This window comes from Propithecus coquereli, unplaced genomic scaffold (assembly GCF_000956105.1).
Source record: "Propithecus coquereli isolate 6110/MARCELLA unplaced genomic scaffold, Pcoq_1.0 Scaffold709, whole genome shotgun sequence".
Taxonomy (NCBI): Eukaryota; Metazoa; Chordata; class Mammalia; order Primates; family Indriidae; genus Propithecus; species Propithecus coquereli.
Window position 1 is genome coordinate 258,464 of NW_012153163.1, and position 15,588 is coordinate 274,051.

A 15,588-nucleotide genomic window follows, 5' to 3' on the forward strand; every position below is an offset into this window, starting at 1 on the left:
GAAATCTTACTTCATTCATTCAATGAACCTATTTTCTAAGGTCTCCGAGCCAGATACTAAGCTAGGCGCTGGGGATGTAATAAAATAATCAGGGTCCCACTTTCTGAGATGGTCAGGGAGAGGAACAAGAGTCAAAAAAAAAAAAAAAAAAAACACATAAGATATGGTGTAGTAGAACTAAGAAACCTCAGGGTTGGGGGAGCTTAGGTGAGACACTTAACCTGGCCTGAGGCATTACAGAAGGCTTCCTGAAGACCTGACATCTAAGCTGAGTACTAGGTAGCGAGGCTAGAGAAAATGAATGTGGTGATTGTGCAGGACAGTGAACAGAGTTGAGGCTCTAAAAGTCGACCTGGCCGGATCGCAGAGGAGCATATGTGAGACAGGAGCTTCTGGTGGTTTGAACTTGCTCCTGAGAGCAAGTGGGAGACACTGGAGAGGTCGGACCCAGAGAGGACGAGGGCTCCTAGAGCGCCAGCTCCTGGAAAGCAGCCCCGTTTGGTGCCGTGACCAGGATCCCGAAGGTCCATTAGATGGAGACCTCGAGTTCCTTAGGGAATTGGCGCAGGGTCCTCACAAGTGGCTGCCCGCAGTTGTGAACAACCATCCCATCTCAAGAGCGCCAGGCGACTAGCCTGGCCGGAGCCGCGCCTCTACTTACTCAGCGAGCGGCCGCCCAGGAAATGACGCGCTGCCCCGCTGGCCGTGCGGAAGTGGAGATGGCGGAGCTGTACGTGAAACCCGGTGAGCGCTGCTGGCGGTCTAGGGGCGCAGGGTCCTCGCGCCGGGCTGGGGGCGGCTAAGGCGCGGGGTGCGGACCTTCTGTGTCCCTCGGCCCCAGTATAACCCTCGGGTGAAATCCCGGTCTCGCTTCACCTCCGCAGGCAACAAAGAGCGCGGCTGGAACGACCCGCCGCAGTTCTCATACGGGCTGCAGACCCAGGCTGGCGGGCCCAAGCGCACGCCGCTCACCAAGAGGGTCGCCGCTCCCCAGGATGGATCCCCCCGAGGTGCGTGGGGGCCCTGTGCGGGGAGACCGGCGGAGAATGGGTGGTGTCAGGGATAAGCATGTTCCGAGGGCCTTTTTCTGTCCTCCGAGCACTCCCTAAGGAGAGAGTGGGGCCCCACTAAGGGGCTCAGGGCAGGCACTTTTCCGAGCCCCCTCTCTGCTGCTCAGATTAATAAATGGTATGTTGGTTTAAAAAGACTCTTTCTATATTTTCACCCTAGGTGATCACATCTAGACCTGTGGTTTTTAAGTTTTCAAATTTGACTTCCAACCTAGACCTCCTTCCCACAACCCCATAGCGGTATATCCATTTGTTTATTCTACCTCTTCATTTGAGTATGTAAGAGGCATCTTAGACTTAACGTGTTATTCATTCATTCACTTAATTAACCACTATTATTTACTGAGTACCAACGATGAGCCAGGCACTGTTCAAGGGTGATGTAGACAGCAGCGAACACGACAAAAAGTCTCTGCTTTCAGGGAGTCCACATTCTTAACACTAAAATAATAATGGTAAAGGGTCCGCAGACAGATAAAACAGGGTGATGTGATATGCGACTCGTGAGTTAGCTGACTTAGGGGTGGACATTAAAGCCACACGAAGATCATGCAGAAGAGCTTTCCAAGCATAAGAGAACAGCTAGTGCAAAGGCCCTGAGATAAGAACAAGTTTGGCCAATTCAGAGATTGAGGGAATACAGAGTGGCTAGAGCACAGTGAGTTTTGTAAACCAGGATATGTAAAGTTGGAAGCCACTGAAAAGTTTAAAGCAGAGGGCCCCCTTTCCCCCCGAGAATTTCTTAGGGCATTAAGTGGGGTGTGGCCCCCAGAAAGGGGCTCAGGTTTGGTTTTTCAGCAGCCTTCATTCTCCACACCCTTTCCACTCCAGAAAAATATAAGGCAGGGTTTCTCAACCTCACCACTATAGATATGTTGGGCCAGATAATTGTTTGTTATGGGGGAATGTCTTGTATATTGGAGCATGTTTAGCAGCATCGGTGACTTCTACCCAGTAGATACCAGTAGCACCCACTCAGTGATGAGAACCAAAACTGTCTCCAAACATTTGCCCCAGGCGCACAATCTTCCCAGCTTCAAAACCACTCCATACATCTTAAAAAGATCACTGTGCCTGCAGTGTGGAAGACAAGATTTTAGGGAAGAAGTAGAAAGAAAAAAAAGCGGAAGACGTAAGCCTAGATAAGACGAGAGGCTGGGATGCAAAGTACAGCTGGAGAGACGGCTTTTGACAGGAGCAGGAACCTTTCATCTATTAGAGGAACAAGGACAGGGGCTACAGATGCAGTTGGGTTAGAAGTGGTGGTGGGAAGATGAGAGGGTTCCTGTTTAATGACCTCTATTTTTCTCAGTGAAAGATGAGGCAGAGTCAGAAGTAGACAGCACAGAAAGGAAGAGAGGGGGAGAAGGTGGAAAAGTTTAGAGATATGAAAATCGTTGTTCTAAAGAGTGGAAAAACGAGCCAAAGTATCCAGGCAGTGTTTGATACCTTTTAAAATCTGTGGCCATGAATTTAAAGTGTAATTCATTAGCATGGTTCTGTTTTTCCTCCCAAGTGCAGGCAAGTTGGCTTTAACCAGGAAAGTTGGACAATAGGAGGTGATAAAGGAGGTAAGAGTATTTATAAGGGAGTGATTTTAATGCACCATGAAGTCAAAGTAGCTAAACTGGAAGGGTAGGAGGGGTGATCAGATTTTGGACGTGATAGTGTCGTTAACAAAGCAGAGGGAAATGAGAGGCTGAGGTAGGGTGGGAAAAAATGACCATTGGAGTGAGGAGGTCAAGTATTCGAGAGGCCAGATTATTAGGTGAATTAATTCATGTGGATTGCTGATACCCAAAAGTAAATTCTTGACTTTTCTCTAGTCTTTTTTTCTCAGTGATTCCCATCACCCAAGGGTCATCTTGACTTTTTTCTCCCTCACCCCCAATCCACCAAGTTCTGTTGCTACCTCCTTCTAAATAAACCTCAAACCATTCCATTTTCCCTCATGTACTCTTTCATCCTAGTCCATGCCAGCATTCTCTCTTTCCTGGACTACTGATTAACTCCCCAGCTAGTTGTCTCTGCCTCCATCCTTGACCAGTTCTCATCAGTTTTTCATAGTATACATCTTAAAAAATGTCTGGTGACTACTTTCTTCAGTGTTAATAATCTTCAGACACACAGGCCTTGTTTCTGTCCCTTGAACAAGTCAGCACTTTTCCTGCATCTTAGGCATTGCCCTTACCTATACCTGGTATATATTCCTTCAGCTCTTCATAGCTGCATCTATCTCATCCATTATTTCTCAACTTAATAAAAACAGCTAAGGCTGGGCATGGTGTCTCACACCTGTAATCCTACCACTCTGGGAGGCTGAGGCAGAAGGATTCCTTGAGGTCAGAGGTTCAAGACCAGCCTGAGCAAGAACAAAACCCATCTCTACTAAAAATAGAAAAAATTAGCCGGGCATGATGGCGTGCTCTTGTAGTCCCAGCTACTCGGGACACTGAGGCAGGAGGATCGCTTGAGCCCAGGAGTATGAGGCTGCAGTGAACTATGATGACGCCACTGCACTCTAGCCAGGGCAACAGAGTGAGACTCTCAAGAAATAAAAATAAAAATAGCTAAGTTTGAACCCAAGCTTAGAGGTTAAAAGTAACTCGTTGAAGGTCAGAGTGGGTGAGCTGGCATAAACTTAGTTGTCACATCAGAAGACCTTCCTTGAACTTAGTCTAGATAGATCCCCCTGTTCATCTTTATTACATAATGCACTTTATTTCTTTGTAGCATGTAACACAATTTGGTAATTTTCTTGTGTTTTTCCCCCCTCCCTCTAGAATTTAAGCTTTCTGAGGTCAGAAACCTAATCTTTCTGGTTTACTTTTCTTACATTTGGTCCCTAGCACATTGTCTGGCATATGGTAGGGACTGCATAAATACACATTTTTGAATGCGTTGTCCCAGAAGCCCTTCTTAAAAGGGGCAAATTTAGCATTGAGCTTCTTGCCTATTTAAGTCATCTTGCTTGATCCTGCTCTTACCTTTGCAGTCCCCACCTCAGAGACTTCTGGGCTCCCCGCAATGGGGCCTCCACCTCCTTCAAGTAAGGTTCCCAGGCCCCCACCTGTGGGGAGTTGTCCTGCCTTTGGTGTGGAGCCCACAAGTTTCCCAGTTGAGTCTGAAGCTCTGATGGAGGATGTGCTGGAACCTTTGGAACAGGCATTGGAGGATTGCCGTGGCCACACGAGGGTAAGCCCTGGCACTCCAGAGGGTGGAGAGGGCTCCCAATCACAGCCAGATGTGGGTACAGCTCCCAAAGGTAGACCCTCCGACACTATGGGCAATGGCTATTAATTCTTTTAGTTATAGACCTTTTCAGAATCTGCTAGGGCCTTCCCAGAAAAATGAACACAACATTTCAGGAGGGTTCAGAGGACTTCAATAGAACAAGCTTGTGGGAACAAGAGTTGAATTCATCTCCCATTGGTGAATGGGTAACAGCCTGATTTTCTGTACCTCCAAGTCATTCAGAGCAGATCCTGCTGATTTTGTGCTCAGGAAATTTATACTGTGCTCAGTCGAGGAGAAAGAAATCTCATTTATAGTGTTTCCTAAGTCTGTGGAGGCAAGGGATCTAAGGGAATGTCTTAAAGGAAAGAGGGAGTGGCATGGTCATTTCACGTCTTTGGCTTTTAGTTTCCTTATTTGTGAAGTAACATGAGCTTCTGAGGGTCTGAGAAGCCTTTGAAATTTAAAAATTCTAGCCATACACGCATTTTTCTTGGGAGGAGATCCATAGGTTTCATCAGGTTCTCAGTGGGTGCTGCTAACTTTTGGGTAAAGAACCAGAACTCTGAAGATGAAGTGTAAAGTTCCTAGGCCAGAGAAAGCAGGTGCTTCCTACATGGTGCTGCCATCCCCTCCCCCTGTTGGGTTGGCAGCACTGAATTGGAGAGGGCTTCTGTCTCAGAAGCAGGTATGTGATGACATCAGTCGACGCCTGGCACTGCTACAGGAACAGTGGGCTGGAGGGAAGTTGTCAATGCCTGTAAAGAAGAGGATGGCTATACTGGTGCGAGGTATGGGTGGGTTCCCTGGTACAGCCTAAGTCCCTCATCTTGCCATGATTGGCTGAGCTGGAACAGGTGCTGAGATTTTGACTGATTGGGAGGGGAGGTACGGGAGCTGTCTCTTTTATCCCAGGCTGCTTGCTCAACCCCTGTCTTTCCTCAGAGCTTTCAAACCACCAGTGGGATGCAGCAGATGACATCCACCGCTCACTCATGGTTGACCATGTGACTGAGGTCAGTCAGTGGATGGTGGGAGTTAAAAGATTAATTGCGGAAAAGAGGAGCCTGTCTTCAGAGGAGGAGGCCAATGAAGAGAAATCTGCTGCCACAGCTGAGGAGAACCAGACCGTACCAGGCTTCCAGCAGCCTCCATAATCCTGTGGGTCCCCCAGACTCACCTGACACAATCTCCTATGCCTTGGTGTGGGAGGCCTTCTTTACTTGGCTTCCTCTTACCACCAGGGAGGCTGTCTGTCTCATTCAGCCTGACTTACCTCTGTGGGAAGAGGTTCCACCTGGGCCAGAGGGAGGTCATTTGTTACCCATTAACACATGCAATTCAATAAAAACATCTCAGTGGTGGGCTTTGGGTAGGTAGGAGAGATAAGCCCTTCCTATGCCAAACTAATCCCCTCTGGTGTCCTTAACTTCCCTGCTCCCTGTGCACCCTGCAAACCTCTGTTCTCCTTCCTCCATTCATCATGAAGGGCCTTGCTGGGCACAACCAGATTGCTGACTACCACTTTCCCCAAAATTAGACTGAAAAGCACATCCCTCACTGGGCAGAACAGCCCCGTCTTTGGATGATTTCATTTCAGCCTGAGAACAGGCTCAAATAGCATGGGGAGACTTTTCCCTGGACAAAAAGTAAAGACTGTCCTGTTTGCACTGTATTACCCTTGAGGTATATATATATAGGTGCCACAGAGATTAGAACCACATTGGGGGTTTTGCTGTGTAAACTGAAGGATAAAAAGACCAGATTACTGAGATTTGGGATCATAACTTTATCTGACTCACCACATAAGCATCTGCCTCATATTGGCCTTCAACGTGGGCCCTAAAGTCTATTCTAACCCTTTGAGAACAGAGCCGAGTGGAAAGGGACAGAGAGGTCCTTGGTGGAGATCATCTTGTGAGAAGGGAGGTTACAATGTTTTCAGTGTTGGAATAGGGGGACTGGTGAGAAGCAGAAAAGGCACTGGGGAAAGACTGGGAATGACTATAGGCAGGGATAGCACCTCTTTTCCAAAAGTCCTACTTTGATAGGGGAGGAGCTACAGGGGAGGCTCAGTTCCAGGAATGCTGCTTCCTGGAAAGACAGGAACAGCCTTTGGCAAGGGGCAGGCTATCGCTGTTTGTGGTTTGGCAGCTCCAGTAGCCTGCCTCATTGCTGGTAAAAAGTAGGCCTGGTGGGAGCTGGGAATGAATGGACCTGGGGCCCTCAGTTATATGGCTGAAATGGGGAGATCAGCATTGAGGAGAACACTGGAGCCAAGGCATTTCTCTGAACGTTTACTAAGCAGCCAGAAGGTGACATAGTCCATCCCCCACAGTCCCAGCCCCTAAGAAGAGCCAAGGGCTTGGCAAGTGGCCCACTCCTATCCCTGGTCTAGCTGCTTCAGAACTAAAGGAGGCCCAGAACCAACAAATCACTCCCTTCCAGATTAGATGAGGCCAGCTGGCCTTTGGATACCCCAGAAGAGGTGGTGGCAGCAGTGGCTGAGGGATCCCTCTATAACTCCACACACAAGGTCATCTGCACTGGATTAGATGTCCATTTCAAATTGTGCATCATCTGGAGAGAGAAAAGGCAGGAGGACTGGTTGCTAGTCTGAAAGTCTGCAGGCTCACAGCATCAGTGCAGAAACCCCTCTTGGAAACAAACCCCCACTGTACTTTCACAAGGGCATCTGAACGCAAAGGCTGGGGCAGTTCTTAATTCCTGCTTTCCTTACCGGGTATCTCTTCCTCTGTCTCCTTTTGCTCCTTCAGCTCCTCCAGCTTGGAGGGTGGGGCTGTTGGGGGAGTTGTGACCCCGGGAATCTGAGGGAGGCAGCAGGGGGGTGTCCGGGCAATGGGTGAGTTCTTGCACTCCAGCAGGAACTTTCGGTCGTAGATGATCCTGGTGCCTGTCAAGGGGTAGGGGCTAAGGTAAGAGGAGTTTGGGTACAGAGGCCACTGGAGCCCCAGATGCAGGCCTTCTGGGAACTGGGGGTTGTGGGTAGTGGTGTCACATTTCCCTGTGTATCAAAGGGCATCTGCTCTGCAGTCCTGCTAGGATCTTAACTGACAAGCCTTCACAGCAATTAAAAGTCTTCCAGGCCTAACCAAGATGTGGCTAAAAACCATAAAGCAAGTGGGGCATCCCAGCTGGTTCAGGTAGGGGCTTTAGGTTTGGGGTAGCATCAGGTCTTAGCTCTAAGAAGAGCACCAAACTTGGAGCTCAGGTACTTCATGCTGCTCCTCTACTGCTCTGGAACTTCCTTGCTTTGGTTCACAAGATGGGGCCTAGCCTAGGCTCACTTGGATCAAGAAGCCAAACAGCAGTTGTGAAGGGTTTCACCCAGTGTTACCACCTGGGCTATTATCTCCTGCAGGGAGGAGCTGCGTTCCCAGTGAAACACAGGGACGTGCTGTTCTTATCCTATAAGGCTCAGCCTAGCCCAGAGGAACTTGGCCTGTGTGGTGTCCTCAAAAGGCCCCACCCTGTTCTCTCCCCTCCCCTCCCACGTGGCAGGAACCTCTGGGTCGGGAGCCCAGCAGCTCGTGATCCCAGACTGCTGGCCCAACCAAACAGCCGCCAGCCAGCTGCACGTAAACGGAGCACCCACCCCCAGCTGCTCTAGCTTTGCAAGGCCCAGTGCTTCCTGCTGAGGCCACGCTCAGTTAGGGGTCTCGGCTCCTACACCCAGGAGGCAAAGTCACGAGGGGTGGGAGCATGCGCAAGGTGCCCAGAACCCAGACCCCTGTGAAGGATTACATCCACATACCCGGAAGCTAGGCTCATGGCCTTGCTGCATCACTTCAAGGTTTTTGGTAACTGAGCTTTGGCTCCAAACATCCTTCCCCAAAGCTACAAGCAGCAGAGGGGCCTGCGCACGCGTCCAAGGCCCGCAAATGCACACCCCCGCCCCACGATAGCACGCACGCGCTGGTTTGCCCGCAGCCAGCGGACCCCGGCCCGGCCAGCTGACCTCCCGGGGTAGTGGCGTATAGCGTGCCCCCCGGCGTGGTGCTGTAGCAGTCGGGCAGCCGGTCCCGACCCCCGGGAATCGGGCAGCTTGTGGACGTGGACATAGCGAGGAGAAGCAGGAATGTAACCAGCTGGTGCTGAGGTCCCGGAGCAGTGCTCAGTCTGAGGCGGACTCAGCCGACCACGTGCAGCCGCGGGTAACAACACTAGGACGACGTCACGCCCGGGGCGGGACACGTGCCGTCATTCAACCTGGTGGCCCCGCCCTACCCGCTACGGACCAAGCTTTGGCTCAGAGAAAGCTGGAAAGGGTCTGAGTCCCAGGCCCCACACTGACCTCCAGTTCCTCCTGGCCTAGCACTGGACAACCTGCCTCTGAGTGCTGCAGCAGCTCAGCTATTTACTGCCTACAGCTGGGCACTGGGGGCAGGCGAGGGAAGGCAAGTGTTGCTGTCCAGTATTAACTCATCCATCCCTTGCAGCAGTTTGGACAGCAAAGCACGGTTAGTAGCCAAAGTCATGCATCCCCTAGGAGAGGAAGCTGGGATTCAAACCTCAGTGCATCTGATTCGAGAGCCTGTGCCCTTTCAGCACAGCTGTGTACTGCCTTCCATAAACAATAATAGACATGTTGAAAGGCACCTAAAATGGCCTGGAGCACAGCAGGAAGGGGAAGGTCAGGGAGGGCTGGCCGGCTTTCTGAAGAAGTGATACCTGTACTAATTTAATTAAAAGATAAGTAAAAGCTGTGGGATAGGGGAAGGTACATGAGGCAGCACCAGTGGGGAAGCTTGTCCATTGACCTCTAACTAAGGAAGGGCAGGGGGCTGGTGAGGAGGGCTTGGTCTTTAGCTTTCAGAAAAGGAAAGTCGAGAGAGTTTGGCCTTGGAGATAAGATTTTTTGATGCAGGCACAAAATGATAGGCTGGAGACACGGTAGAAGAGTTAAGTACTACGTCTAGTACCTATACACACTAAAAATCTTGATTTCATCCAGTTGTCCTCTGTTTGGCTTCCTCAAAATCAGTACTGCCTCATTCCCACCCCCAAAAAACTAAGTGGACTATTTACATGCATTTATCAATACGACCTCAGCTCTCATTCCATATTTTCCCTTAGCTCTGATTTCTTTACTCATTTTTAAAAAATTGTATTTTATAAATCAGTGCTTCTCAAACTTTAATGTGCATATAAATCATGTGGAGATCGTGTTAAAATGAGAATTCTGATACAGTAGGTCTGTGGGGGAGATTCTGGATTTTTAATGCAATCCCAGGTAATGCAGATGCCTCAAGTCCTCAGAATCACATTCTGGGTAGCAAGGGTATGTACGTTTTCTGTGCCCAAAAAAGGTTTTTGAGTCTCTTACAAAATGGTACATGCCTAAATGAAGTGTTTTAGCAGGGCTGGAGGGTAAGGCTTGCAAGCAGATTGCGGAGAGCCATTTAAGATAACTCAGCTTTTTTTTTTGGATAACTCAGCTTTTACACAAGGTGATAAAGTAGTCTGATGGGGGAAATGGGGTAGAGGATGGTGAGACTGAAGGTGGGGAGTCCAACCCAATAAAACCAGGTGGGAAAAAGGGCAAATGGCTACGGGGATGGAAAGAAGTGGATGAGATTTCAGAAACACAGAGGAGGAAGAGTAAGATGATTGATTAAGGGTGGGGGTGAGGGAAAGGAAGGTGTTTGGATAATTCTCAATGTTTTGGCTTGAGAGTCTTGGTGGCTAAGTAGTCCCAATTAATACAATAGAGAAAACAAGAAGATGGGCATATTATTGGTTTCAAGTGCAGGGGGAGAACCCTGGGTTAGTGACTCCGATTTGGGTGTAGTGAAATCCAAGAGAGTGGGATGAGATCACTGGGGAAAAGATACAGTATAAGAGGAGGCATGGGCACATCAACATTTATTTAAAGGGGTAGTAAAGAAACAGGATTCATCAAGAGACTTGAGAAAGACCAGTTAAAAAAAGGAGGAGTAGGAGAGAAGTGTGAAAGGTTTTCAAGAAGGATCAGTGTGGAAGTGAGGTCTTCCTTCCACTAATCTCTACTACAAAACAGCAGCAGCAATTACTACTACTATAATGACTACTGCTTGCGGTTAACTTTTCTGGAGACACTGTGTGCTGTAAGGGCTGGGGACTAGGTATTTGGCTTTAGAGAGAAAGCCAGATTCATTATCCATGCAACCTGGATGAAGGAACAAGAGTTTAAATCAGAGGGCCAATACTATTTCCCCATTAGAACATGGAAGCTTTAAAAACAAAATACCTATGCCCAGGTCCTACCCCCAGAGATATGATTAAACCTATAAGGAAATACCAGGTCTCTGCTACCAGGCAAATTGCTCTGGACTCAAACCAATACTATTACGATAAAACAGGAATGTGAACAGTAATTACAAAACAGGTTTGCAATCAGATCATCTGAACCTTGTTTTCCAAATTAGTTCTTGAAGCCCAGGCTTATGGCCTTTATGAGAGGTAGTCTTAACACGCTTAAGTTTTTGATACTTAAAACCACCTTTCTCTCACCCATTGCCTACAGGAGAGTGAAGGTGAAGGAACCTGCTTGTTGGCTAATGACAAATCATTGAGGATGAATAGAAAATGCAGCATTATCAGAACCCCTCACCCCAGGACAGGGTCCATTAGGAGCACATCACAACCAGCCACACTTCTTGGTAGAGGTGCTTCTTGCTAGTCAGAGAACAAGATGTTCAGCAGCTGTTTCCCTACAGGCTTGTTTGCCTCTTCCTGGGTTTATAACGTGGTCCAAAGGTCTTAAAACAGTTGGATAGAACCACCTATACTAAGTACTCCTTTTTGTTTGGCTTGAAACTATAATGTGACAAGCCTTTCCCCTTCTATAAGCTAACTCAAACCAAGGATGGTCTCCTCTTACACTAGTATTGAGGTTTAGAACGGGATTTGGCCAGAATCTACATGAACAGATGGAAACTGTAATTTCAAGTCCTGAGATTTCTTACCTCTGGTTAGGAGAGGCCACCATTGGCTGTCCAACTCTCTTCTTCGGTCTGGTTAGCTGAGGTGATGGGATTTCCCCTTTGAGAGCAGGGACTGAAGGAAGCAGACTGGCCTATAAAAGGGCAAGTCAGCACACTGTAGCCACAATAGGTTTAAAGGGTCTTAAAATATCAATAATTTTATTGGTGGTAGAATTTTATTACATTGAACACTATTTGAAATAAGTGGGTCCAGAAACCTTGATGATATAGTTTTATTCCTTGAAAGAGGTATTTATTCTCACAGGGTTTGATCTATGCCTTAGCAAGATGTCTCTTAATGACTTGAGGGCTCACTATGGATATGGAAAGTTTTCTTCAGCCTCCACTAAAATCTCAAAATCAATATGGGCTTCCACAACAGCAAGCTTTTGATTCCTTATCAGAACCAATGCTAAGGGCTCTCAAACCACAGCACTGTAAAAATTCTAATGGCTTCCAATATTCCTATACATTATATTCTCATTCACAAGAAAAAGAAGAAAACATGTGTTAGAACTAGAAGACTCTTTTGAGTTCATTTAAGTTCAATTTCATTTTCAGATGAGGTAAACGAAGCCCAGAAAGGTGAAATGACTTGTGTAGGGTCATAGAGCTTCAGTGGCAGAAATGAAAATAGAATTTAGGCTTCTGACTACTGTTGTTCCACTGTATCCATGCTTCCTCCCCCCATATCCCTTGTATATTTTGAAAGTAATTGAGTTCTTACCTGAGCTAGGTTTTATCCAATGTTGAAGTTGGTAAAATAGTAGTAAAGTAATGCCAGGAAGAGGCAGGCAGAGGAAGAAGAGATTATAGCACGCGAAATGAGGTTGGGAGTAAGCTACTGAGATCCAAATAGTCAGAAAGAAAAGAAGCAAGTGCTGGTAAGAGGGAAGGGAGGATAGCATCCCAAAGAACTATTCCCAACTGCACAACTGCTGTTTCTTCCCAATTCTCCTAAAAGTTCCTCATAATTGCCTCCTTTCCTTTCATGGGTTTTTGTTCCTGACCTGAGATAAAGTTTCTCATTCTGTTGTCCTCAAGACACAGAGTATGAATTTAAGGGCTCCTCCAGACAATTAAAATATAGTGTAGAGGGCTGGGCGTGGTGGCTCACGCCTGTAATCCTAGCACTCTGGGAGGCCGAGGCGGGCGGATTGTTTGAGCTCAGGAGTTCGAGACCACCCTGAGCAAAAGCGAGACCCCATCTCTACTAAAAAAATAGAAAGAAATTATCTGGACAACTAAAAATATATAGAAAAAATTAGCCGGGCATGGTGGCACATGCCTGTAGTCCCAGCTACTCGGGAGGCTGAGGCAGTAGGATCGCTTGAGCCCAGGAGTTTGAGGCTGCTGTGAGCTAGGATGACGCCACGGCACTCACTCTAGCCAGGGCAACAGAGTCAGACTATGTCTCAAAAAAAAAAAAAAAAAAAAATACAGTGTAGATAGTTAAGATAGAATAAAACTCACCTTTTTGTCTCACTGAATAATTTACTAAATATTATCTCTCATTAGTGTATATTTCATCAAGAGTAGTTTCATTCATTTCACTAATTTTAGGTAATTTTTTGGTTGTTAGTGGTAAGTGGAAACAACAATATATGTAGGTGATCTAAGGGGGTCTTTAGTCCCTCCCGCAAAGGTCAGGGGGCCTCTTGAGAATACTTGATGTGGTTATTGATCACTACAAAGTCAGTAGCTTCAACACCAGTGACACTTTCCAAATCCATTCAAAACAGAAAATAAGAAATAAGCTTAAGGAAGTTTTCCTATATGTAAGATGATATGGAAGACAAAAGAACCAGGTTATGTCTAATATAGAACAAACATAGTGTGTCTGACCTGATGCTGGCTTTAGGACCTGGGCAGAGAAGATCAAGAATTTCTGTTGGCATAAGAATAGAAAAGTGCTGCTAGTATGCTGCTGCCTCTAGTTACTACTCTTTTTCTGTGCATCCTCCTTTGCCTTGATAAGTTTTGGCTTTTCTATCAGCCTCAAACATTTTCTTTTCTTTTTATATTGCCTATAGATAAAACCAGGAAATTCAGCTATATTAAAACACAAATAAGTTGATGACTATAATTTTCAGTGGGATAACTTTTCCTTCTTTATTGCATCAGATTCTTGGCATAGCCTATAGTTTGTCCAAAACAACCCATCCCAGTGTTCCTGTGTTTACCTTGTTAAACATACTGGCTCTTCATACTTGGGGCCATGGAACTAAGCCCCAAATAAGTCACATATTTATAAACATTACTCAGCTGATTCAACAATACAACAGAATGACAGGAGTCACCCCCCTCTTATGTCTTAACGCAAATAAAACTTAAAACACCTATAATCAAATAAATCTTTTAGATAAAAAAAAAAATCAGGAAGCACCAAAGGAACCTAAAGTTGATGATTTGGTTGTTCTTCAGTTTGTTTAGTGTCATCTGATTTAAATCCAATTATTCTTACTGACAATCTCATGATCTATAAGGAGCAAAACCTATCAGTGGCCTATCTGCTAAAGTTAAGACACATTGCCAGGGCTTGAAACTTTCTCACACGTAAAATGATACAGAAGACAACAAGGGAACAAGGAACGTTTAACACAGAATAAATAGAAATCTAGTCTTAAAAGTGCTTTTTCAAGGCAGTCTAAGAATGGACTCTAAAGTGTAAAATGTGAGAAGCCTGTTACAAATACAGCATTAACGATCTGGTTCATTATGATGTGGATAGGGTGGTACCTGCATGACCACTGAAAGGATCACACCCCACTTCTAAACACTGTTCATCTTTTTATTGAATATTCTGGTAAATATTTCACATTAATACAGGCTACATTAAGTAGAGCCACTATATGACAAGAAATTTACTCAACTTTTTCCTTTTAAGTATGTAAACAATTATACATGTATTTACCACCGTAAAAGGTTGAAATATGTAATCAACTAATTCTTGTCTGCATACAAGTAGCATTCAGTATGTTTAGCCAAAAGCACGAAGTTCAATCTGATCTTAAGTTCAAAATGGCTAAACTAACCAGAGAACATAATCAGGTGGATAGGAATCAGTTTGTTCTTATACAATGGACAATCAAATTTCCATTGCTCAGAGAAAATTTCTTAGTTAGGCACATTAAAAAAAAAAAAATCCCCAGGGTTCTTCCAAAGTCATAGATTTCTCAAACAAGGCTAAAGAGTTAAGACCTTCTAACTTAGTTGACATATTTGAGATGCATGTTTCCAATATGAGGTGCCCACGTGCCAGGCCAAATCTGAAAAGGGGGAGGAAAAATTGGAATTTCTAATTAGGAATCTTTAGACATTTACAAAATGAATATATAAATGCAATGGCAATTCACTGTTTCTGCCTATGAAGAATACACATGCATGAAATAAAATGTTTAGTAGCATCATCTTGATATTGAAAAACTTAATTCAGATCAAAATGGTTGGTTCACGACTTTTGACATTCAGAATTTTTTGCACTATCCACAGAATTAAAAGAACGACATGACAAATCTGAAAAATAAAAGAGCATTAAGCCCATTTTACCTGTTGGGCATCAGTGCATTCAGTAGAATTTTGGATAACTTTTATCATAGGATTCCAAGCAGGATCTGGGTTGTGAAGTCCATTAAACAAAGGGCCTCCTGGAACATCAGCAAGCTGAGGATGAGAAGGTATTATGGTGCCTCCATACATGGAAATTGGCAGTCCCTAAAATAGGAAAAAAAGGTTTAATCATAATTTTTATAAATGATCCCATAATACCAGCTTAAACCTCTCTAATTTCCCTCATTCAAAGAACTCCAGGGCTAGGCATGGTGTCTCACACAGGAGGATCACTGAGACCAGGAGTTTGAGACTGGCCTGGGCAAAATTTAAAATTTTTTAAAATTTTCTAATGTGATTTATTAGTTGAAAACATTTTCTAATGTTGAACATCCACATATTTCTGGATGAAGTGTACTTTTTCCTGATGTATTATTCTGTGCACTTTTGCTTTGCTTCAGATATTTTTCATCTGTCTGTAAGTTACATTGGCTTATAATTTTTTTTCCCATGTGTTTTTGGTTTTAGTTATAAGGTAATACAAGTATCATAAAATGGATCAGATAGCTTTAGTTTTTTCCAGAATCATATTGAAAGAAATTGGGAATATCTATTCCTGGAATTTTTAAGATAGATTGGCCTGAAGTTTGTGCAGCAAGACATTTTTGAGTACAGATTTAATTATCTTAAAGTAATTGCTTAGTAAAAGTTTCACAATTTTCAGTTTGATTTCATCTTTATCCAATGAG

General features: G+C 45.3%; 3 protein-coding genes across 4 annotated transcripts in view; 1 reads left to right on the plus strand and 2 right to left on the minus strand.

Annotated features, from left to right (window-relative positions):
- Positions 1–450: 450 nt before the first annotated feature.
- SRA1 (steroid receptor RNA activator 1) lies at positions 451–5,677 on the plus strand. Of its 2 annotated transcripts, none has more exons than XM_012661374.1 (5): positions 451–744; positions 885–1,010; positions 4,066–4,265; positions 4,987–5,095; positions 5,250–5,671. In XM_012661374.1, exons 1-5 carry the CDS (start codon positions 684–686, stop codon positions 5,459–5,461), a joined length of 708 nt encoding a protein of 235 aa, XP_012516828.1. In that variant the 5' UTR covers positions 451–683; the 3' UTR covers positions 5,462–5,671. The 2 variants fall into 2 exon arrangements, with proteins under 2 accessions (XP_012516828.1, XP_012516829.1); XM_012661375.1 differs by lacking the exon at positions 451–744 and adding an exon at positions 2,587–2,641 and having other exon boundaries at positions 955–1,010; positions 5,250–5,677.
- A 911-nt stretch (positions 5,678–6,588) lies between these two features.
- Positions 6,589–8,582, minus strand: EIF4EBP3 (eukaryotic translation initiation factor 4E binding protein 3). The gene is made up of 3 exons (XM_012661377.1): positions 8,284–8,582; positions 7,045–7,218; positions 6,589–6,884 (listed from the first exon to the last, which is right to left on the minus strand). Exons 1-3 carry the CDS (start codon positions 8,384–8,386, stop codon positions 6,856–6,858), a joined length of 306 nt encoding a protein of 101 aa, XP_012516831.1. The 5' UTR covers positions 8,387–8,582; the 3' UTR covers positions 6,589–6,855.
- A 5,668-nt stretch (positions 8,583–14,250) lies between these two features.
- LOC105824025 (ankyrin repeat and KH domain-containing protein 1-like) overlaps positions 14,251–15,588 on the minus strand; it is a 198,639-nt gene continuing 197,301 nt past the window's right edge. Inside the window, exons 27-28 of the mRNA XM_012661359.1 lie at positions 14,840–15,004; positions 14,251–14,559 (exon numbers count right to left, since the gene is read on the minus strand). Of these exons, the coding sequence (XP_012516813.1) occupies positions 14,500–14,559; positions 14,840–15,004 (225 nt within the window). The 3' untranslated portion in view covers positions 14,251–14,499. The remainder of the gene's footprint in view (positions 14,560–14,839; positions 15,005–15,588) is intronic.